This window comes from Hydra vulgaris, chromosome 13 (assembly GCF_038396675.1).
Source record: "Hydra vulgaris chromosome 13, alternate assembly HydraT2T_AEP".
In the NCBI taxonomy this organism is placed as follows: domain Eukaryota; kingdom Metazoa; phylum Cnidaria; class Hydrozoa; order Anthoathecata; family Hydridae; genus Hydra; species Hydra vulgaris.
Window position 1 is genome coordinate 60,116,368 of NC_088932.1, and position 23,754 is coordinate 60,140,121.

General features: G+C 29.7%; 1 protein-coding gene across 2 annotated transcripts in view; it reads right to left on the bottom strand.

Annotated features, from left to right (window-relative positions):
• Positions 1 to 23,754, bottom strand: part of LOC100207344 (uncharacterized) — a 50,034-nt gene that overhangs the window by 15,868 nt on the left and 10,412 nt on the right. For both annotated transcript variants that reach the window (XM_065815154.1, XM_065815153.1), the window contains exon 3: positions 23,169 to 23,253. In XM_065815154.1, the coding sequence (XP_065671226.1) occupies positions 23,169 to 23,253 (85 nt within the window). The remainder of the gene's footprint in view (positions 1 to 23,168; positions 23,254 to 23,754) is intronic.

Consider the following 23,754-nt stretch of genomic DNA (forward strand, 5'->3'; position numbering starts at 1 on the left):
GACAGACACAGTAAATAAATAAGACTTACATAGTTGGACCCACTCAGATAGTGCGGGTTCAACTATGCTTACAATGCATTTTTGGACCTTGTCTAGTAGAGAAAGAACACCATTAGAAGAACCAGTCCAAATATGACAAAAGCATTCCATACAGGGACAATTAAGATTTTTGTAGAGAATGGAGGCAGGAGAGAGAAAATGGCAAGCTTAATAAAAAGAAGCAACCTTAGCAGATGCTAATTTAGCAATCTATTGTATATGTGCTTTACATGAAAGGTCAATAGTAAACAATAATTTAAAAAGACATAAAGAAGAGAACTCAGTGATATGGTTGTCATTTATTAATATAGGAATGTTGAAAGTATTGCATTAACTGTTTGCAGTAAATAACTGAGTTTTGTTGGAGTTAAAATTTACAAGCCACTGTGAGCCCCAAACTATTTCAGAAATAAGATCAAATTCAAGATCAGCTGCCTGTTCTAAGCAATCAAAAAGAGAAGACTTTTGCAAAACCCATGCATTGAGTCAAGAAAATCCAGCATTCAACATCCTAAACTGGAAACAATGTATTAAAAATACATCTGCGCTACCCTAATAGATGAAGGGGTGCGAGGCTAGTCAACAGATTGAATCTGATTACCCCTTTGCCTAGGAGGTCTTTTAAAAGACAGTAGCCAGATGCATTTAATATCTGCCCAAGATAAGTATTTTTATCGGCACACCATCCCTAGCCTTTACTCAACCAAGTAAAGGCTAGGGATGGTGTGCCGATAAAAATACTTATCTTGGGCAGATATAACTACCAATATATATATTAGTAGAAAATCACTTAACAAAAATTTTTTTCCATTTTACACTGTGTTTCATCAACAAAGATTCATCAGAAATGAATGATCAAGTTAATAAAACTTCAATTTATACCAAAAATTAAATTGCAGGAAGTTGCAAATGTCTTAACTACTGTAAATTTTCACACATTTGTGGAATTTGCTGACACTATTATAAAAAGAATTCTTTAGAAATGATTACTTATGCTATTTTTAAATGTTTTTTTAAAAAGGGTAGTTAATGTAAATATTAATTAAACTCATTTATTTTTATAGTTTTTTAGGAGAAACTTATTTTCGTGCCTACATTTAGAAATTAATTCTGATCTTTTGTTTAATAAGCATTCTTGATTTGCATGTGTAATTATTTCAAATTTTTCTTGTAGGCATAGTATGCATTTTTTGGAAATATTGTTATATGCAGGCGCTGTTTTGAGGATAGACCAATTCAGTATAAAATCATCAATATTTTTTTTTTTTTTAATTCCCATATATATTTTGACAGCATGGTGTCTTTTGAATACTTTTTATTTTTGAAAGATTGCTTATGATTGGCAAAACGTTTTTTCCATTCACCCTCTGTTATGCCAATATATTGTTTATCAGGTACATTCTTAGAAGAAACAACACATTTATATACCACATTTTTTGATAAACAACTTCCACTCATTGGACAATTGATTTTTTGTTTACAATTACAATTTTCTGTAGTTTTTTCATTTAGGATTTCTTTTTTGTTTAACAAAGCCTTATTGTGACCTTTTATAATTCTTTCCATATTTTTTGTGCAACTGAAGCTAACTATAATTGTATTTCGATTAAAAATTTTATGTAATTTATTAGAGGGCGGGAAATGCTTATCGACCAATTTTAAAAACATTTTTCCTATGTTAGTAGAAACATTTTTGCTTTATGGGGGGTCGAACCAAATTACATTTCTAGTTCTATTTCGTTATTTTGTATTCTTTTTTTCATGGTCAAGTATTAGTTCAAAATTTTCAAAACCACTTTTTTTTAGGGCATCTTCAAATATTCGTTTAGAGGAATTGAATACATTTTCATTTGAGGAGTTTTGGTTTAGTCTGTTATTAATTGAAATTGGGATTTGCTTTAGAATTTGGGGTGGATGGTTAGAGTTAATATTAATATATAATAGTTCATCGTTTGGTTTTTTGAAAGGCTTATATGAATTTTCAGAGAGGTTAAATGTGACATCAAGAAAATTCACAGTTTTTAAATTTATGTTTATTTCGATTTGAAAGCCAATATTTAAAAAAATTTTTATAATATCTTTTCTAATTTTGTCGAGCTGTGGACCAGATTTTCTACGCATTACTATTAAACCATCGTCGCGATAAAGGCCTAAATCTTTTATATTGATTTTTTTACTTAACAAATCTAAAATATATAGTCCAACAAATTTACAAACTTCTGCTCCGTCATAACTGCCCATTGTTACATCAAAGCAGTCATGTATGTTTGTTTTTTTTTCCAAGTTTCCTTATTAAAATAAAGTAAGGTTTTTCTACAATGTTTTATTATACGGATTGTGTCATCAGGAATAACTGTGTGGCTTTTTGCAAATTCAATAGTATTATCTAAAATATCTACGGTTATTGAGGGGTAGAAATCATTAATGTCAAATTGAATAAATGTACAGTCATTTTTATTTTCGATTATGGAGAACCAATTTATAGCATCAGTGGTATTTTTCCACTGTTGCAAATTTAATTTATTTCTAAGAATATTGTTAATTTTGTCCAATTTAATTTTGCTTACATGTCCAATCTCACTTTTTGAGGGAACAAATAACCTACAAGGAAGTTTGTTTTGAAAATTTGGTTTATGGTCTTTTAGTGTTACGAAGGCTTGGGCAGGGGCAGTTGATTCGATTCTATTATCAAGGTTTATTTTTTTAGCAATACTTTGCGCTTCTAAGTTAATTGTGTTTTCAAAATTTTTAGGGGCTTTTTCATAAGAACTAGTAATATTGTCGCGTAAATTTTTTTCATAGTTTTCTGTTGTGAGTTATAAATATTATTTGTTTTATCAGCAAAAACCAAAATATTAGAGTTTGATTTAATTTTTTTAACATCTAACTTTAATTCTGTTTGAAATTCATTTTTTATAGGGCGAAACTATATTGTTTTAATTAAATGTAATAGATCATTTTCAAAATTTTCTAAATCAGGTATAAAAGGTGGGGTATTTTTTGTTTTAAATCCATAATTATCATTATTATTAAATGTATCATCTGTTTTTGTATTCGGTTTTAAGAAAAAATGGGCTTTCCAACGAATTCTTTTAATAAAATGCTCAACTCTTTCAATCAAAGAAATAGTATAACTTTTTTCATCTAGTATAGGTATATTTTTCAACGAGTAAGTGAAATTATTAGTTTCCATATTTACACGGAATGTTAAGATACAATTAAGAGTGCTCAACAAATGTTAATAAGGAGCCTAATGTATATTTAAAAACCGAATACAAAAACAGATGATACATTTAATAAACTAAAAAATAAAAAACTCTAAAAGATGCCATAAATGCTGTAGTCCAGCAGTTGTGTGAGATCTGGGTCAAAGCTAGAATTCCAACTGCTGAACATAGAAGTATTGTTCGTAAAACTGAAGCTTTATTGGAAAGATACAGAAATATTTCAAAGAATAAGAGTCGTGGTGGGCCAGCACAGCAGGTAAAAGAAGATTTTTTAAACTTAGTAAATTGCCTTTTTGATATTGCTCACCAAAATGCATCGAAGTTGATAAAAATAGAAGAAGATCAAACACTTCTTGCAGACCAACGTTCAGAAAGAAAATATGAGAGGTGTAGATAGAATTTCGGCAAGAAAGTAAAGAATCAAGAATGCAAAAGGAAGTTCAACGTGGTATCAAAGAAGAGAAGAGAAAGCGAAAATCCAAAGAAATGTCTGGAAATAGAAAAAGAATTATTGTCATCATTAGATAGTTCAAGTGAAACATACAATGCTATATCTAGCGATGAAGACTACGGTTCAACATAACAATTTTTTGAGCAACATTGTCAGGAGAAATCTCCATCAACTTCTAAATGTGCAAAGGTATCTTGAAGCCTAATAAAGCATCATTTTCAACACTATGCTAACGTTAAGGCAGCCTTATAATCACAATTTAGTAGCCTCCTCGTCTGTAGTAGCCTTCCCGCCCTTGGGGAGGTGAACTAACAAAAAAAAAACTTTTTTTTTTGTTAGTTCACCTCCAATTTCAGCAATTTCAGTTGGGGCTGAAAAAGTTGATAGTCAGGCGATTCTAGTTTCAGGAATAAGAACAGAAAAACTTTTGGCAATTCCTAAAGTGGCACAGGGGACTGGCGAGCTTATAGCAAATGCAACAATGGTTGCATTTCTGATTGAAAATTGCAAAATCAAATAGTTGCAATTTCTTTCGACACTACGGCATCAAACACAGGTCGACTAAATGGTTTAAAAACAATTTTAGAAAAAAAACTTAAAAAAAATCTGCTCTAGTTGGCATGTCGCCATTATGGCATGAAATTTACCCAGAGAAGATTATCATGATTATCACTTTTGGAACTTTGATCTTTCTTGGAGATATTCCACCTTGAGGCATACGGTTCCAAGTTCCTGGTGCTTTTCACCACGTGAGGTGGATGTCTAAAATAGTTTATTTTATAGAGATTTTCTTATTTCAAACTCAATTTAAGCTCACTAAACGTGAAAGTTCAGGGTGCTTGGAATTTGGTTTGTTTGTTACTCTTATCTATGTAAAAGCATGGATAACCTGCTCATACTCATGCGATGCTCCATTCAACAATTTAAATCTCATAAAAGTATTAGCAAAGTACAGTTCAACATCAAAAGTTTTCTCAACAACTGTGTTAAAAGCAGTGGGTCGCCATTTATGGTATCTTGGAAAAGAACTATCACAGCTTGGTCTGTTTTCTGATCTGATTATGATAAAAATACTTATGGCAGCAAAATTGCAAGATCAAATTGCACACAATCAAGAACTCAATTGTCGATCAATCCGATACACTGAAACTGAAGATCTGAGTGCAAAAACTCTGGAGTATTTCATTAGACCATCTTCACGTTTCTTTTTTGATGCCTTACAGTTAGACATGTCTTTTAGACGAATTGCTATAGCCACTGCATTTAATTCTACAATAACAAAACAAGAAGAGCAAAAACAATATTTGTTTCAAATGGTGGAAAGTCACCGGCGAAGATTTCCCAATCCAAAGAAATCAAAGTTACTTTCAGATGTTGGTTGTAACTGAACAGTTAACTGAACACATGGAACAAACATTGAAAACTGAACGGTTTTAATGGAAAAGTATTGAAATAAAACTTCCTTTTAATTTACTGTAAAGATTTGTTGCATATTTTTTATGTCAATAAAAGATACTGTAAAAATTTGTTGCATATTTTTTATGTCGATAAAAAAATTTAAATTGTGGTGTATTTACGAAGAAAAAGGAACATAAAAATGCAAGTGCATCTAAGATATGAAATCATTTTATTTTCTGAATTTATATTTTATATATATATATATATATATATATATATATATATATATATATATTCTTGAATGTAGACATCATGTATGAGAGTATGTAAATTATTATTTTATAAACATCAATTAACACGAGTTTCTCTCAATACTAAATTTATTTATTATTTTTTTTAAGAAATTTTCGCTAGACTGTTGTGGCCAGCGTCTTTAGCTTTAAAGTTTTTTTTTTTTTTGTTAGTTTTTTTTTAAAAGATATATATATATATATATATATACACACACACATATATGTATATATATATATATATGTATATGTATATATGTGTGTGTATATATATATATATATATATATATATATATATATATATATATATATATATATATATATGTATATATGTGTGTGTGTGTATATATATATATATATATATATATATATATATATATATATATATATATATATGTATGTATATATATATATATATATATATATATATATATATATATATATATATATATATATATATATATATATATATATATATATATATATATATATATTACCCCTTCCCATTTTGACCTTCATGAACAAATTTTAAGACACTGAGTGTTGTAATATAAGATCAACAAGACTATTGGCGGATATATATTGAGACTGTTGCAGAGGTTAAATTCATGATAAAACCTTGATAGAGGTTATATTCATAATAATTAGAGGTGTTTGGTGCTGAGACATTTTTATCTTTTAACCAAGATCACAATATAAATTCAAAAACAAAGGGGGGTCCAAAAAGATGTAAAAACGGATAAAATCAAAACTGAAATTCTTTTGAAAGCAGTTTTTATTGATAAAGACCAACCACTAGGTCTTAAGTTGTATATTTCACCAGACCACTGGTTAATTTTTGATATTCTAAGTCATAGTTTGAAAAAATGCTTATGGATGAGACTCCCTCAGACTTTTTGGATTCAATGAATTCCAAATCTTTTAAAATCTTTAACCCTAACCCTAACCCTGACCTCACAGCAAAATCGTAAATCATAGTTTAAGAAATTTATTTCTCAAAACAAGAAATATATTTCTTGTTTATAAAAATAAATTGCAGGGTAGAATATTTATTTCTTAAGACAAGAAACGCATTTCTTGTTTTAAGAAAAATATTTTGTAATAAAAAATTAAATTTTGCTGTGCTGACAATAAAATTTATTCAAGATAATGTAGAGCGTGTAATGAGCTTGGAGAAGCTTCAGAAGCTACTTCAAATAAAGAGTTCTTTAAAAAAACATCAAAAAAGAAGAGTAGATTCAAGGAGCTAGCTATCACAACTGCTTTCTCACTTTTCGTAATTGAATGGCTCTAATAAATTGAATTTTGATCAGATACCTAACTGCAAACTGTGAACTTTAAAAGTACATTTAAAAATTATTATTTTACATATTTTCTTGAGAAAATTTTGTCTTAAACTGAAAATTTTTATGTATATAAATATTTATTGCACATCTGCAGCGTTTAAACACTGAATTCTGAAGCAAATTTGCTTTAGAAACAAGAGATCTGTGGCAGTGATGGATCCAGCATTTTTTGGTGTTTGAGATTGCTAACATGGAGCAAAATTCAAACATTTGTATGTTTATACTTATGTCAAATAATGATGTGTTTTAAAAAGTTGCAATAATGGAAGCTGGAAACAAAAAACCCTTAAATTTTATTCCCCCTGCCCCAAACGTGAGAGCAACAAGTTGATGAAATAATTTTTATGCTATTCTTATCTAAAATTTCAAGCCAATGCTTGGAAATTGCCCTAAATTTAGAAAAAATCATAAAAAGCGTAACTTTGAACAATCAGCGCGAATACTTCTATCAAGAAAAAATAAAAAAAATTTTATATAAAAATGACCTCTACACCACTCATTAACCATTCCGCATAAGAAATGGTTGTAAAAAAAATTATAGGATTGGCTATTATATATATTAGGGTGCCGTTAACCATCCTTTAGATAAAAAAACATTGTCTAATATTTAGTTCATGCTCAAGCTAATTTTCTATTTAACAGGTCTATAATAATGTTTTAAAAAAATTTCTTTGAAAATAGATCAACTTAGTACTCAAATAAAGGGAAATTTTATATAAATCAAAAAAAAAAAAAAAAAAAAATTTTTTTTAAATGGTATAAAAAAATTTATAGAAATTCATGTTTTTTATTTTTGATATAAAAACTGAAGTTTTTCTGCAATAGAATCTAAAAAATGATTAACACAAAAGATAACTACACCACGTTAAAAACACTGTGTTGTGAGTTTCTATCTAAAGGGTTTTAAGGTACCATAATATCTATATATACATACACAGCCCTCGGAATTAGGGTTGGCATTCGCATTCCCAACCTATAATTGTTTGAGGTTGGCAAAAAATTGCTGACATCGTTTCTATGTTTTATGGTAAGACCTTTGCATCAAATATTTTTTGCCGACCTCTCAAAGATTGAGGTCGACAAATTATTGCTGACCTCGTTTTTCTTAATTTTAAGGGTTGTATACATATTTAGAATATCTTTAAATTTTTTTTTTTTTTTTTTTTTTTTTTTTTTTTTTTTTTGTTATTCACCTCCTCAAGGCCGAGAAGGCCACTACAGATGAGGAGGCTACTTAATAGTGGTTTATAACCCTCTCCCAACTCTATAACTCCGAAACACGAACCTTGACGAACAAGGCCGCTGCGCGGAGAAACAAGTTGAGCGCGGTACTACCAGGGACGTGGTGGGGTTCGAACTCGGAACCTCTCGCTTATGAAGCGAGCGCTTTACCACTACACCACTACCGCATATTTATTGAGTGATTTTTTATTGTTCTTCTTTAATTTATCTAGACAATTTCTTACTATATGAAATTGTCTAGATAAATTAATCATATAATTAGAAAAAAAAATGCAGATAAAAAATAAATTATGAATAAATAAATTACAAATCATCAGATTTAGGTGGGAAACTCAGTAAGTAACAATAATTCAAAATTTTTATACTTTCCTTAAAATTAAGTTCAGTATAGAGCTTTTTTTTATAAGGGCCTACTAGCGACATACTTTTTTGACAAATATAACAAACAATGTAAGACTGAATTACTACACAACATACAATTGCTCAAAGAAATAAATGATCTCGATAGATTGCTTACTTTTTGAGCGTTTGATATTCGATAGATTGCTAACTTTTTGAGCATTTGATATTCGATAGATTGCTTACTTTTTAAGCATTTGATATTATTTGATATTTGATATTAAATCTGATATTAAATTGGCATGATATTATATACTAATATATTTACATTATCAAAATTAAAATGGTAATTTTCTTAGAGGATAAGAATAGTTTTTATATATAATGGGTGACACAGTTGTTAGGAAGTACAACATGACAAATAAACATTCCCATACAAATAAACATCCCATAGTATGCCTAGATATATAACTAACTTATAGCTAATTTAATTTTTTATTTAAAATATAATTTAAATTCATGGAGTTGTACTTGTAATGATCATATACTAAAATTATACTAAAATAAAAGGAAACTATACCAAAACTATGCCAAAAAAAAACTACAAAAACTCGTTGTTTTGACCCAAAAAAACGCCAAAGGAAAAAAACATTTTTTTTGTGCAACTCTACACACTATATTAGGAAAAGTAGTGTTTTAGTTAAAAATAGGCTGTTTCTTATATTGCGTGGCCTCTTTTATCAGCAATAGTGTCTATATATATAATCTGCTATAAATAAATCTGCTATCATTCATGATATAGCACAAAATCAATTGTTAGATATTTTTATACTGACTGAAACTTGGATAAAGTTAGACAATCCTGTTGGAATTCAAGAGGATATGGCACCACCAGGTTTCAAAACAATTTAACACTGCCGATCTGACCATTGTGGGGGAGGCAACACAATAATATACAGAGAAAACTTAAATATTAAACCCTTATCATTATCATCTATTTGTCTGTTCTATAAGCGTGCATCTGCTAAACTAAATTTAGCAAACACTATTTTCAATGTTTTTGCTATTTATCGATCATATCCAATCATTCAGACTACCACTTTCTTTTTGGAATTCTCTGATCTTCTAGAAGAACTTCAAACATTGTTTGGAGAAATGCTTCTTTGCAGTAACTTTTGTAACCCAGGTACCACTCCAATAACAACCTATCCAAGACTTGCTAATATTCTAGATACCTACAGGATGATACAATGTGTTCAATCTCCAACTCTGGTATTGCGAACCTGCTTCTTCTCTCTCTGGACATATCTGCAGTGTTTGATACAATTGATTACAACACACAGTAGTGTATTCTCTTGAACAACACTAACTACAGTAAATTCGGTGAGAATCCTAGGTGTCACCCTAGATTCAGCACTCTCCTTAGACCAACATATAAACAACACTATTAAATCCTTTAACTACCATATTCATGCTCTTCGCCACATACGTCAATGTCTCATTAAAGAAGCAGCTAACACAATTACTTGTAGCATTATTATATAGATCGGCAGTATTAAATTGCTTTGAAACCTGGTGGTGCCATATCCTCTTGAATTGCAACAGGATCGTCTGGCTTTATCCAAGTTTCAGTCAGTATAAAAATATCTAACAATTGATTTTGTGCTATATCATGAATGATAGCAGATTTATTTATAGCAGATTAATTTATAGCAGATATGACAATTGTCAACTTGACTATTGTAACAGTCTTTTATCAGGTTCTTTCAAAAAAAAATCTTAAAAAACTCCAGTATACTCAAAATAGCTTATCTCGCATTGTCTCTCATTCTCCTTCTTATTTAAAATCAGAAAAATTGCTAAAATCTCTTCATAAAAAATTATATATGTTACATAAAACAAGATTTTTACTAAATTAGGAAGTAACTGGGGCCTCGGCCCTGGCTAAAAATGAGACTTTTTGAAAACCTGGCCCCAGTCCCAGCAAAATTATAAGATTTAGCTGTGGTTGATAGTCAGGGCTATAAAAAAATTTACAATACTTTCTGTATTATAATATACTTATATTTACTATCTATTATATACTGGCATATATTTATATATTTTTAAACTCTAATTTACTTCCAACAAGATTGCAAGCAACCACTATTAAGTTGAGTTACTTTAAAATAGAGGATAGGCTAAAGTACAAGAAAATGGATAGCTGAAGACTTAAAAAGTTGTAGGATGTATTAAAAAGAAAAATATGAAGACGGGGAAAAGTTATAAGGTTTTTTTGATGTGCAAGTAAAAAAACTGGATTAATAAAAGTTTTTATAGCATGAAAGGACAGTAAAAGGATGCAAACTGTTGAATAAGAAGCCAAGTAAGAATGAGTTTTGGTTTATCAAAACATAGATGATAGCTCATTTAAGCATTGAACATAATAATATTTGTAGAAAAAAAGAAAGAAATGCAACATTACAACAAAGGGAGAGTGGCTCAAGCTTGGCAGATAAAGCAGGTCTAACTAAATTTATAATGTACTTTATTTACTTACATTTACAATGTACTTTTAGACGTCTAAGAGTAAGAGGGTTGTTATTCATTAATATATAATTAATATAGGAATGCCAACATTATTGCAATATTTTTTTGCAGTAAATAAATGAGTTTTGTTGTCTAAAAACCTTTGCTTGTTCTTAGCAACCAAAAATTGAAGATTTTTTGTCAAGAAAAAAGTATAAAGTTGAGTCTTCAGCAAATAGAGGCACTTAAGATGTTAAATTTTTATGAAGATTGTTATTGTAGATAAGAAACATTACAGGAGCAAAGAAAGAACTTTGTGGTACCCTTAAAATTACTTGAGGTAAAGTGTAGTGCAGGCCTTTAGGAATAACTTTAATACTGCAGTTAGAAAGAAATAATTTAATAATGCCAAAAACTTTAGGCAACGAAGCTAATAACAGAGTAAAGACTGACCATAGGATAGTTGGAGAGGTCAAAGTGTTTTCTAGAGTTTTTCAAAACTCTAGAAAACACTTTGACCTTTGGAAACACTTATTTAGCACTTTTATTTAGCAAGTGTAGCAAAAAATTGAAGAGAGTTCTGGAGAATACTTTTTTAAAAATATTATGGAAATCTTGTCTGGTGCACAAACTGTAGAAGTGTTTAACTGAGAATTAACTTTAGCATTGGAAGCCATAGTGATTTTGATGTTTAACAATGGGATAATCAGTTTAACTGGCAGGTAGAGTGTGGCCATTAGATTCAAGATTCAAATTAGAGTAAGATTTCTTGCAAAAAACTTTGCCTTATTCTGGGCAGAAGTAAAAGTATGAGACCCATGAATTAGAAATTAAATGTTAGACTTACCTTAGTTAATGTTACTGTTAAAGACTTACCAAAAGTCCTAAAAGAACCTAACATCTAAGATAAGATACAAGATTTAGTAAACTGAGAATAACAGAGCTTAACATCAGACAGGACCTTTTTACATTGGCTTCTTGGAATAATAAAAGGACATTTGTTTATAAGAGAGATGTTCTTGTTAAAAATATGAAAAAAATGATTACTGTTTAATAAAGCAACTGCTTAAGATGGTGAAAAATGCAGAATAGAATGAGGCTTGACTTAAAATTGAAGAGAAGGAATAGAAGCTTCCAAACTTTATTCCAGAATAAAAAACTTTATAAAGAATAAAAGCTTCCAAGTTAGGAAAAATAAGGTAGGCAATTATTTGCCAGCCTTAACTTGCGTGAGATTGGCATCAGATTGGCAAAAAAAATGTGAAACAAAAGTTTGGCCATAAAACATATAAACAAGGTCAGCGATTTTTTGCCAACCTCAAACATTTTTAGGTCAGCAGTTAGGTCAACCGTGGCGAATAGCAATATTAATTCCCAGGGCTGATATAAACATATATGTTTGCTATTTATTTAGATGCTGGCATACAATATCCTTTCATATTTATACAAACTTCAGTATTTGTATGGTCTAGTATTTGTTGAAAGAGAAGATGATTAGATGGATGTGTGGTGTGACTCTAGCAAGACAAGAAAGAGAGGCATAATCTTGGACAGATTAGAAAAAACATTGTATCGAACAACGTTTGTTGGAAAAAATTAAAGTAATTTAGGTACCAGCAGATAGAGAGGTAGCAGCTTTAGGAGGAAATGAGGTTTAGTTAAGAAAAAAAATGCTCTAGGTTGTTTATATTAGAGAAGCAGCATAAAAGAGGAAGGCTATAGCCTGATGACAATGATGATGATTATGATAATAATGATGATGATAATGATGATGATCATCATGATGGTAACGATGATTATGATGACCATGTTGATCATATTAATGTTTATATATGCACATATATACAAAATATAACATGAATTTTTTGAAGAAAAAAATATACTTTAGGATGTATAATTGCTTATGCAGCCCCGGTCACAAACCTGGCCCTGGCTATATATTCACAAACACGGCCCCTGTCAAATATCAACCCTGGTCACTTACTATGATGATCATGATCATGATGGTAATGGTGATTATGATGATCATGTGGATCATAAAAATATTTATATAGGCATATATATACAAAATATAACATGAATTTTGAAGAAAAATATATACTTTAGGATGTATAATTGTTTATGCAGCCCCGGTCACAAACCTGAACCCAGCTATATTTACCCAAACATAATTCATAATTCATTTAAGGTGGTACAACACCAAATATTTTCTCAAAATCTTTAAAAAAATGAAATTTTTGATATTTAGCTCATTTGATAGATAATTTATTGTAGATTAATAATATATAAAGTTTGTTGGCAAATTTTTTTTTTTGATATTGAGAAAAAGTAACTTTTTTAAAAAAAGTTCCATAGCAACGGCCTTAGCAACACAAAACATCCATAAACACAACTGGAAAATTTCTAGTTTGTTCTGTAATTAATAAGTCATAAGCTTAAATAAGTTTTTATAGTGGTTTTACATTATTACTTTCTCAAAATAAATTGTAAATAAAATCGCTAAATGCTGCTCAATTTGTTGAATAGTTAATATTCTGACTGATTAAAAAAATATTTATTCTGAATAAAAGACTTAGGTTCTGTTAACTTATTAGCCTTAAAATGGTCAGATCCTATGCTAGAAGGAAAAAAAGACATTACCAAGGCATTATTCGTTACGACAAAGCACAAAAAATTAAATGCCAGAGCAGTTATACCACAAGAGCCAAATTCTTTTACAACAATAGCCAGTGCAAAAAAAATTATTGCAAGGAAAAATCCAGAACTTGTTTATAATGATTTCAACTTTATAATGAACTTTGAGTCACTTCATTTAATGATTCTCGAAGTTATGAAATGTCCGAGTTGCTTTTCTTCAATTTTTATACAAAATCGTCCTAATAAAAGAATGGGACTTTGTTTGACATTGGAACTTTGCTGTACTTCCTGTGATTGGTGTCATTCATTTCAAACTTCCAGAACTATTTCAAATCTTTTTAATAATTCTGTAGGAAGAGATAGCTATGAAATAAATGTTCTTTCTGTATTAGCATTTAGAGAAATAGGTGAAGGTTATAAGCCAATGAAACTATACCACCAACTAATAAACATTGCTTCAATTACCTACAATGCATATGATAAAATTAACAAAAAATTATACAATGAAATTGCTGCTCAACAGGTTACTAACAAAGCAGCATTAATAACTAGAAACTTGATTAATAATAATGCTTCACATAATGATACAATTCAATGTCAGGTTTCAGTTGACGGAATGTGGCAAAAAAGAGGTCACATCATTTAATGGTGTTGTCACAGCCATATCTACTTTAACAGGCAAATGTATAAATGCTGTTGTGTTGTCAAAACATTGTAAATGATGTATTCTTTGGAAGAGCAAAAAAGGAACTCCAGAATATGAGGATTGGAAAGCATACCATAAATGTCTTGCAAATCAAAAAAGATCATCTGGTGCTATGGAAGGTGCAGGTGCAATTACTATTATCCATCGGTCTGTCAAAAAATATAAGTTACAATATACTAGTTATTTAGGTCATGGTGATACCTCATCGTATTCTGCAGTGTTAGCTTCATGTCTATACAAAGATATAGAGATCAAAAAAGCAGAATGTATTGGGCACATCCAAAAAAAGATAGGAAGTCATGGTCGCGCACTGCGTCAACGTCTATGTGGAAAAAAGTTGTGTGATGGAAAACCAGTAGCAGGAAAAGGGAGGTAAACCGATAAAGCACTTAACCTTTTACAAAATTATTTTGGAATGGCTATCAGACAAAATTTAGGTAATATATATCAAATGAAAAAGGCTGAGATGAGGAGGCTACTTGTGGTTATAACCCTCTCTAAACTCTATAACTCTGAAACACGAACTTTGACAAACAAGACTGCTGAGCAGAGAAACAAGTTGAGTGCGGTACTTCCAGGGACGTGGTGGGAATCGAACTCACAAACTCTCGCTTATGAAGCGAGTGCTCTACCACTACACCACTACCGCATGTCCTTAGCAAGTTCCTTAGCAAACAAAAATTTTGCAACTGCAAAGTTTCTTATGAGGCAATCAGTGAGCATGAGTAATCAGCTGAACATAATAATGCCTTTTCTACCTTTGTTAATCAAAGTGAATGCTTTTATTGCCAGGATTTATCGCAATTTCATTAAACAGTTTCAGAGTGAAAAGGATTATTAGAAAATTGTGTGTTTGCTCTTCAAATGGGTTATTATTAGTTACAAGGTACAATTATCAGAATCAGTTATTTTAAGATCTTAGTTGTAAATATTTGTACATTTGAAATATGCGTTTAAACTTCAAAGTAGCCTTAAAAAAACTGAACAATGACAAAACGCAACAGCCTAGCATGATATTAGAAATTTTTAGACTTCTTAAGAAAATGGATCAGCTGGAGGCAACTGTCATCATAGTCATCTGGAGCATAATTATGAAAAGGTACAACAGAGTGAACAAAATACTTCAAGTTTTTGAAATTGACTTACCAGTGGTGAATGAACTGTTTAGCTCTCTGTCTATGTTCATTAGAGTTGTGAGCACTGACAAATACTAAATAAAAAAAGAGCAAAAATGCAAACATGATGAGTTGACAAAAAAATTACATTTTTGACATTTGATATTTTCGAGGCATTAAACATTACTGGAATAGAGGAAAAATGATTGATGAAGTTAATGTCATCATGGATCGACTTTTAGTTGAGTTTGAAAGGTGAAAGTAAGGTTATGCTATATTTATCTCTTGTTTTGGATTTCTTGTCCGTCTTCCAGTTATGCAATTTGTTACAACTACATTGCTCATCCTAGAGCTTTCAAATTTGCAGGAATTTATTTTTTAAATGAATGTCTGCATTTCAAGAGCTTTGTTTCCACTTTAATTGGTATTGGTACCAGTGACTAAAGAGACTGGTATCTACATTTTCAAGTTTACATACGGATTTTAGTGCGTGATCGTGGGGAGGGGGAAGGAAATGCTGAAGAGTCATGGCTGAAGAGGCCATGGCATTATTTCGCTGGGGGGCCAATATGATCCTAAGACAGGTCTGCACATTTAATATTGGTCAACAAAGTGAATTTAAATAGCATATTTAATCCCCTGTAAAACATAACATTAAAAATAAAAAACTTATATATATATATATATATATATATATATATATATATATATATATATATATATATATATATATATATATATATATATATATATATATATATATATATGTAATTATCTTAGTGTATTCTACACCATCAGTAGGTTCATCAGGAAGAATCCTGATTCTTTTTAAGAATTCTGATTATGCCTGCCTATATCTGTTAAAATTTTTAAACATCTGAAACTTTAGATATTAGGACAAAATAAAAAACATGCAAAAAAATAAAAAAATAAAAAACATGTAAAAAACATAAAAAAAACATAATAGTCTTAAGTCAATAATAGTTATTAAGATAGCTATAAAAATAACTGTTTTGACATTATTATAGATCTGTCACACATTGATCAATCAAAAATCTTTCAGAACAGAAGCAATTATCTTTTCAGAAGTTGACAGCATATTTACTACGTAATCATTGAAAAAACATAAAAAGTAAAAATGTTATGTGTGCACTACCAAGACAACATGTAATCCAGTTGCATCTTGCTGTTTTAACAGTTTTTTTAGCTGCATGTAGCAACTAAAAAAACTGTTTTTTAGCATGCATGTTTTCAATGTCTTTGAATCCAGATCTGCAACAGACATAACCTTCAAACGTACTTTACATATAACATTCAAATGCGGTAGTGGTGTAGTGGTAAAGCGCTCGCTTTAAAAGCGAGAGGTTCCGAGTTCGATTACCACCACGTCCCTGGTAGTACCGCGCTAAACTTGTTTCTCCGCGCAGCGGCCTTGTTCACCAAGGTTTGTGTTTCGGGGTTATAGAGTTGAGAGAGGGTTATAACCACTATTAAGTAGCCTTCTCATCTGTAGTGGCCTTCTCGGCCTCGAGGAGGTGAATAACAAAAAAAAAAAAAAGAAAAAAAATATATATACATGTTTCTTTCATAAACATGTATTTTCAATGTGTTTGTATTCAGATCTGCAACAGATATAACCTTTAAACATACAGCAACCATCTAGGCCATATTTAAAAAATTCAGAATATATTTTGCAAAAAATATTGTTAAGCAATGCAAAATAATTTATTTTATTAATTTAGCATTTAGTTGGTGGTTTTCTCAATTTTATGGTGATAATTGAAAAAGTTTAAAAAACAAATATATTACAAAATCATATTTTTAAAAAAAAACTTTTGGCAAAAAGGAATAGTTAAAAGTAAGATTATGCAGAAATAAAAAATCATCAAAATTTTAATAAAAAAAATTTTGATGTTCAGAACTTAGACAGAATTTAAAATAAATAAAAAAAGCTTAAATTTTATTAGAATAAAATTCTTAAATTATTAAAATATTACAAAAATATTAAATATACATTTGAGTAACTTATTTTCTCTCAGTATACAACAGTACTAACTCCAAGTCTGAACCATTTCATTAATTTTATTGTTGATTGGCTGATAATAATTTATGCATTATACTCAGGACAAATAAATTAGGAGAATTTAGGAGTATTTAAGGAAACCATCTATACTTTAAAAGAAATTTTTTTTTAGGATGTTTTTCAAATATAAGGATATCTTAGGATTTTTTATGAGGCGTGGCCACACTGATGTATGTATGCATGTATGTATGCACGTATGCATGTATGTGTGCATGTATGTATGCACGTATGCATGTATGTATGTATGTATGTATATATGTATAGTACTAAATACACATATGTGAGTGTACTAGTGAATAGTACTAAAGACACATGTATGTGAGTGTGTATATAAGTGTTCATGTGCGTATGTGCAATTAGAAATTAAACCAAATGTGTTTTTTGGCATCATGTTTTTTTCAACTCAAAAAAACATGTATTCTTTTGAAGTTTTGGGTAAACTTTTATTGTTTTATTATGTTTTTATTTACTAATTTTTTAAGGTTTTCAGCTTTTTTTTAAAAACTTATAATTAGTTCTGATTTTGTTTATTTCTATATAACTTTTAATTTCTATTTTCAAAGATTCTATATAGATATTCTATAAGATTCTATAGAGATATTCTATAAAATATTCTATAAGATAACATTAGTTTAGATTTTTTAACAGTTTATGAAAGGTGATGTACTTGATGAGTCACCTACTCTTCATCTTCTAGGATTAACTCTTACTTCCAATCTTTCTTGGAAACCATATATCAAATCAGTTGCAAAATTAGAATCTGCTAAGGTTGCATCTCTTTATCGAGCTCGTCACTTTCTTACTTCGGATTCTATTCTCTATCTCTATAAATCTCAAATCCAGCCTTGTATAGAATACTGTTGCCATATCTGGGGCGGTTCTTCTAATGATGCCCTTTCTCTTTTAGACAAGGTGCAAAAACGCATTGTAAACATAGTTGGACATGCTCTTGCAGCCAACCTCCAACCATTATCACATCGTCGTAATGTTGCTTCTCTTTCTCTTTTCTATAAATACTATAATGGGCACTGCTCTAAAGAGCTAGCGTCTCCTGTGCCATCTACTATAATTCATTCTCGTGTTACTCGTCATTCAATTAAGTGTCATCCTTTTTCTGTGACAGTTCCTAAGTGCTCCAAAAACGCTTATTCATCTAGTTTTTTTCCTCGAACATCAGCTCTTTGGAATTCGCTTCCTTCATCTTGCTTTCCTGATTCATATAATTTGCAATCTCTTAAGTCATCCGTCAATCGTTATCTTGCTCTACAATCTTCATCTTTTCTCTCTCATTAACTTCTAACTTTAATTAGTGGCTGCTTTGTTGGAAGCGAAGATGTATAAAAAAAAAAAAAAAAAAAAAAAAAAAAAAAACTAATTTTAAACAAATAGTAAATAAAATAACTTTACTTTAAAATAAAAAAAAAATAAAACTCTGTTACTTATATTGATATCTTATTTATAAAAAAAACAATTCTTTAACAAATTATTATGAAATTAAAAAACAATTACTGAATTTATGAGGCAATACTGATAAAATGTATGCTTATTAAAAAATTAAAAATAAGTCCTAATATAAATACTTATTCTTTAAAAACAAATTTTCAAATTATATACAAAAACTTTTTTAACATTTATCACCTCCCCAAGGCCGATAGGACAATTATAGTTAAGGAGGCTACTTTTTGGGGTTACAATCCTCTCTCGACTATTTAAGTCCAAAACAGGAACCTTGACAAACAAGGCTACTGCGCGGAGAAACAAGTTGATCATATGTCTCATAAAAACAATACTTAAAATTAGAATTATATTTTTCTATCAGATTCAAACTATTTTAATTATCTTTAATAAACATTCATGCTTAGATCTGTGAAGTGTAAGAGTCTTTCAAATTGCAAGAAAATACACTTTATTTGTCTCTGTGAAATAGTAAAAAAGTTAATAACTTAAATTAACAAAATTAGACTTTTTTTAAATTTATTTAATCTATAATTGGTTAGAGACTATATATGACAAGACGTTTTGTTATGTTTTAATATTATTAATAAGAAAGACTTTAATGCTCACCACACTGAATAACTTTGCTCTAATGTCAGTGACTCTGCAGGCATTAAAGCCCACAGCTTTTACCTTTTTCAATCCCTAAATTAAATAGTCAACTTTCCAATCGCTTTCCAGATAACCTGAATCATTTACCTTCTCTACTCGACTTATGTCTTGTTTCTGATCCTAGTCAGTGCTCAGTTTCTCCACATTCACCCTTATGTGCTTCTGATCACAGTTTGATCTCTCTATAAGACTATTATCTCATTCTACTTCATCATCTGAATCCCCCTATCATCGTACCTCTTACAACTACCATAAAGCTGACTGGGACTCTTTCCATGATTTTCTTGGTGATGGCCTTTTAAAAACTAGGCTCTCGTGACTTCTGAAGAATCTTTAATAGTATCAACAATAAGAGCAAATCTGTAATTCCACCTTTCTTGTATGGTTCAGACTTTGTCACCTCACCTAAAGACAAAGCTGAATCGTTTGCTAAGAACTTTTCATCAATATCATCTCTTGATTCGACTAGTTGCATTCTACCTGATATAGCCGTCAAACAGGTTGATCCATTGCTTGACATTTGTATCACTCCAGCTTCTGTATCTAAAGTGAATTCCTGCTTAGACTCTTCTATAGCTTGTGGCCCGGACAACATACCTGTTATAGTCTTGCAGAAGTGTTCTCCAGAGCTATCGTCTATACTTTCAAAACTATTCAACAAGTGGTTATTAGAGTCTTGTTTTCCAGCCTGCTGGAAAGCGGCATCTGTAATCCCTATTTTTGGAGAAAAATTCTGGAGAGCAATTTGATTTGTTTAACTACAATCCCATTAGTCTTTTTTCTATCATAAGCAAGGTTTTTGAATCTTTAATTGAAAAACACTTAATCTCTTATTTTGAATCTAATAACTTACTTTCTGATCATCCGTTGCAAAATTAGCATCTGCTAAGGTTGCATCTCTTTATCAAGCTCGACACTTTCTTACTCCGGATTCTATTCTCTATCTCTATAAATCTCAAATCCGGCCTTGTAATGAATACTGTTGCCATCTCTGGGGCGGATCTTCTAATGATGCGCTTTCTCTTTTAGACAAGATGCAAAAACGCATTGTAAACATAGTTGGACATGCTCTTGCAGCCAACCTCCAACCATTATCACATCGTTGTGTTGTTGCTTCTCTTTCTCTTTTCTACAAGTACTATAATGGGCACTGCTCTAAAGAGGTAGCATCTCTTGTGCCATCTTCTAAAATTTATTTTCGTGTTACTCGTCATTCAATCAAGTCTCATCCTTTTTCTGTGACTGTTCCTAAATGCTTTAAAAACTCTTATTTATCTAGTTTTTTTCCTCGAACATCATTTCTTTGGAATTTGCTTCCTTTCTATTGCCTTCCTGATTCATATAATTTGCAATCTTTAAGTTATCTGTCAGTCATTATCTTGCTCATCAATCTTCATTTTTTCTCTTCCAGTAACTTCCAACTCTAATTAGTGGTTGCTCGCAGCCTTGATGGAAGCAAAGATGTTTAAAAAAAAAAGTTATAAGTTGGATTGAACCTTTGATTTCCTTATGTTTTTATAAACTTGCAAACATATTTGATATTTATATAGAGTTATTATAACAGCTATACTAAAGAGCTATCTTATCTAAAATTGTTTTAGGCACCTTCTTTGGATAGAAAATATTAATTGTGGCTTCCTGTGGTTCCAATTTCTAATAAAAATTAGAAATTGGAACCACAGGAAGATTTCAAATTGGTGCAAATAATAAAAAAGCAGTTACCAGAGAAAAGAAAAGAAGAGAAACTAATGAGCAAATAGAAAGATGTATTGCGTCGCATGGTGTGGAAATTCAGTGTGATCTTTATCTGGTTATTTTATAATTTAAAAAAATGTAAAACTGATTCAGACTTTTCTATAATGTTTTCTATAATGGGAAAAAATCGTGCTTATTTAACAAATTTGGCTAAAAGAGACTAAGGTTTAAAATAAGTGATGCTGTAACAGCTGCAGTGGCAACACCTGTATAGATTGGCAACAGCTGTAATAGACTATGGAATTTTAAAAGACTGTAAATGATAAATAATTATAAAAAATCTTTTCTTAGCAAAAAAAAAAATTTAAAAAATATCCGCAACATCATAAGGTCTAAACACTAAAATTAAAGAAATAAAAGTTATTGAAATAAACAGAAAAATTAAAAAAAGTCTACATTAGTACATTCCATCAAGTACAACACTGATGAAGATTTTTGGTTGCTTCAACCATGGAAAATTATTATCAAATATTTACAGCAGAATCTGGACCAAAATCACAAAACTATTTAAATCATGAAGTTATACCTAAAAGCAACAATAAAAAGGTGCTAACATGGCAAATCTCAGAGAAAATGAAAAAAATGAAAAATATGTAATCATTTTATAAAGTGATTGTCTTTTTTTTCTTTGAATGTTGAATTAAAAAAAAAGATAACTATATAGCAATAGTGAATGTTTTAATTTCTTTTTACTTAATTATTTAGATCTATATATTTAGAGTTATTCAGATCACTATAAAATATTTCTTAAATATAAGCAGGCTATGAAGATTTTTATATCAAAATGGTAATAAGTTAATAAAATGCAATTATTCAATCTGATTTTCCAAAACAAGTATAATAAAAAAATATATATATATATATATATATAAGTGGTTGTTTAAAGTTAACATGAGAAGAAACAAATTCCAGGGTGACTATGTGATTTTGAAAAAAATAATAATAAAAAATTCTCAAGACATTGGCCTAATGAGTTTTAGTACTATGTATAGGCTTCTCAAAGTTTAATAATTCTTTTCTTTGAGGCAATGCACTCATAATGCTCAGACATTGTTTTTTATGACAAAAAGTTTTCATCACAGCTTCCATTACATTTCTCAGAACTGTTAGCGAGGTTAGGTCCTGTAAAGATACACCTGCTTTGAACTTTACCCAACAGTTTTTGAAATGAAAATATAAAACTTTCTAATTCAAAACTAATTAAACACATTGTTCTTTGAACTTTCAGACAGTCTCACTTGGTAAAAAAAGGTGTAAACCAGCACAACTGTTAACAACTATTGCACCTTAGATCATAACTGCTAGACATTGCTTAACAGAAGTTAACATATCAGGGATTGCTTAACAGATATTACTTAACAGAAATTAACATATCAAGGATTAAAGTATGAGTTTGTTGACTGACAAATATTGACTTTGCGTGCTTCAAACTTGTGCTTTGTCTATCACATCACCATATTTTAACAAAAATATTCTTTCGAGAACCACAAATATTCTTTCAAGAAGAACGTGGCTTTAAAACAGCACAGTACAATTAAAGAATAAAGTTTTTTGGCGCCATTGAACTGTGCTGGCACTAACATTTACATATGGAGCATAAAAAGCATGTTGTTGATTATTTGTAGATAATTATCTATAACAATTATGAGTGCTAAAATCTTTTTGGCCACAACTGTAAGTTATCTATTTTAAATATGATTCTGTAAAGTTTAAAAAATTTATTTTAAAAATGTGACCAACTTATGGACAAGATAATGAGAAACTAAATTGAACTAAACATAAAATGAATTAAATGAGCATTTTTGTTTAAAATAATTTTTCTAATTCAAAAAACTTTGCTTTATTGTTACAACTACTAATCAAAATTTTTTGTTATTAAATTAAAAAAAAAAAAAAGGAAATCATAACTTTGATAATAAACATTACCTCCTTGTGTCGGCAGATTTCTGATCATCAGAAAAGATAAAAACAGCATCCTCAAAATCTTCAGTAACTTTCCCCCCAAAGGTTTCTAAAATAGTTATCAAAACTTTGGGAAGTCCTAATATACTGTATACAAATATATATATATATATATATATATATATATATATATATATATATATATATATATATATATATATATATATATATATATATATATATATATACATATATATATACATATATATATATATATATATATATATATATATATATATATATATATATATATAAGGGCTGGCACCCAAAAAATCAACCAGAAACCCACATAAAAATCCTAGAGCAAAAACCCAACTTAATGGGTTTTTGGTCTTAATTTTTTTATTTATAATATTTTTGTTCATAAATTAATTTCCATTTACACTCAAGATTGATGCTGCTCAAAAATTGTTTTAAAAATATGAAGCTTAGAGAATCATAAATAAGATTTTATTTTATTTGGAGCAGTAATATTCAAAAGGTTTAAAACAAAGTTATCTAACAATTTAGTCATCAGCAATTGCGGATCTTGACCTTAATGCATGTAAAT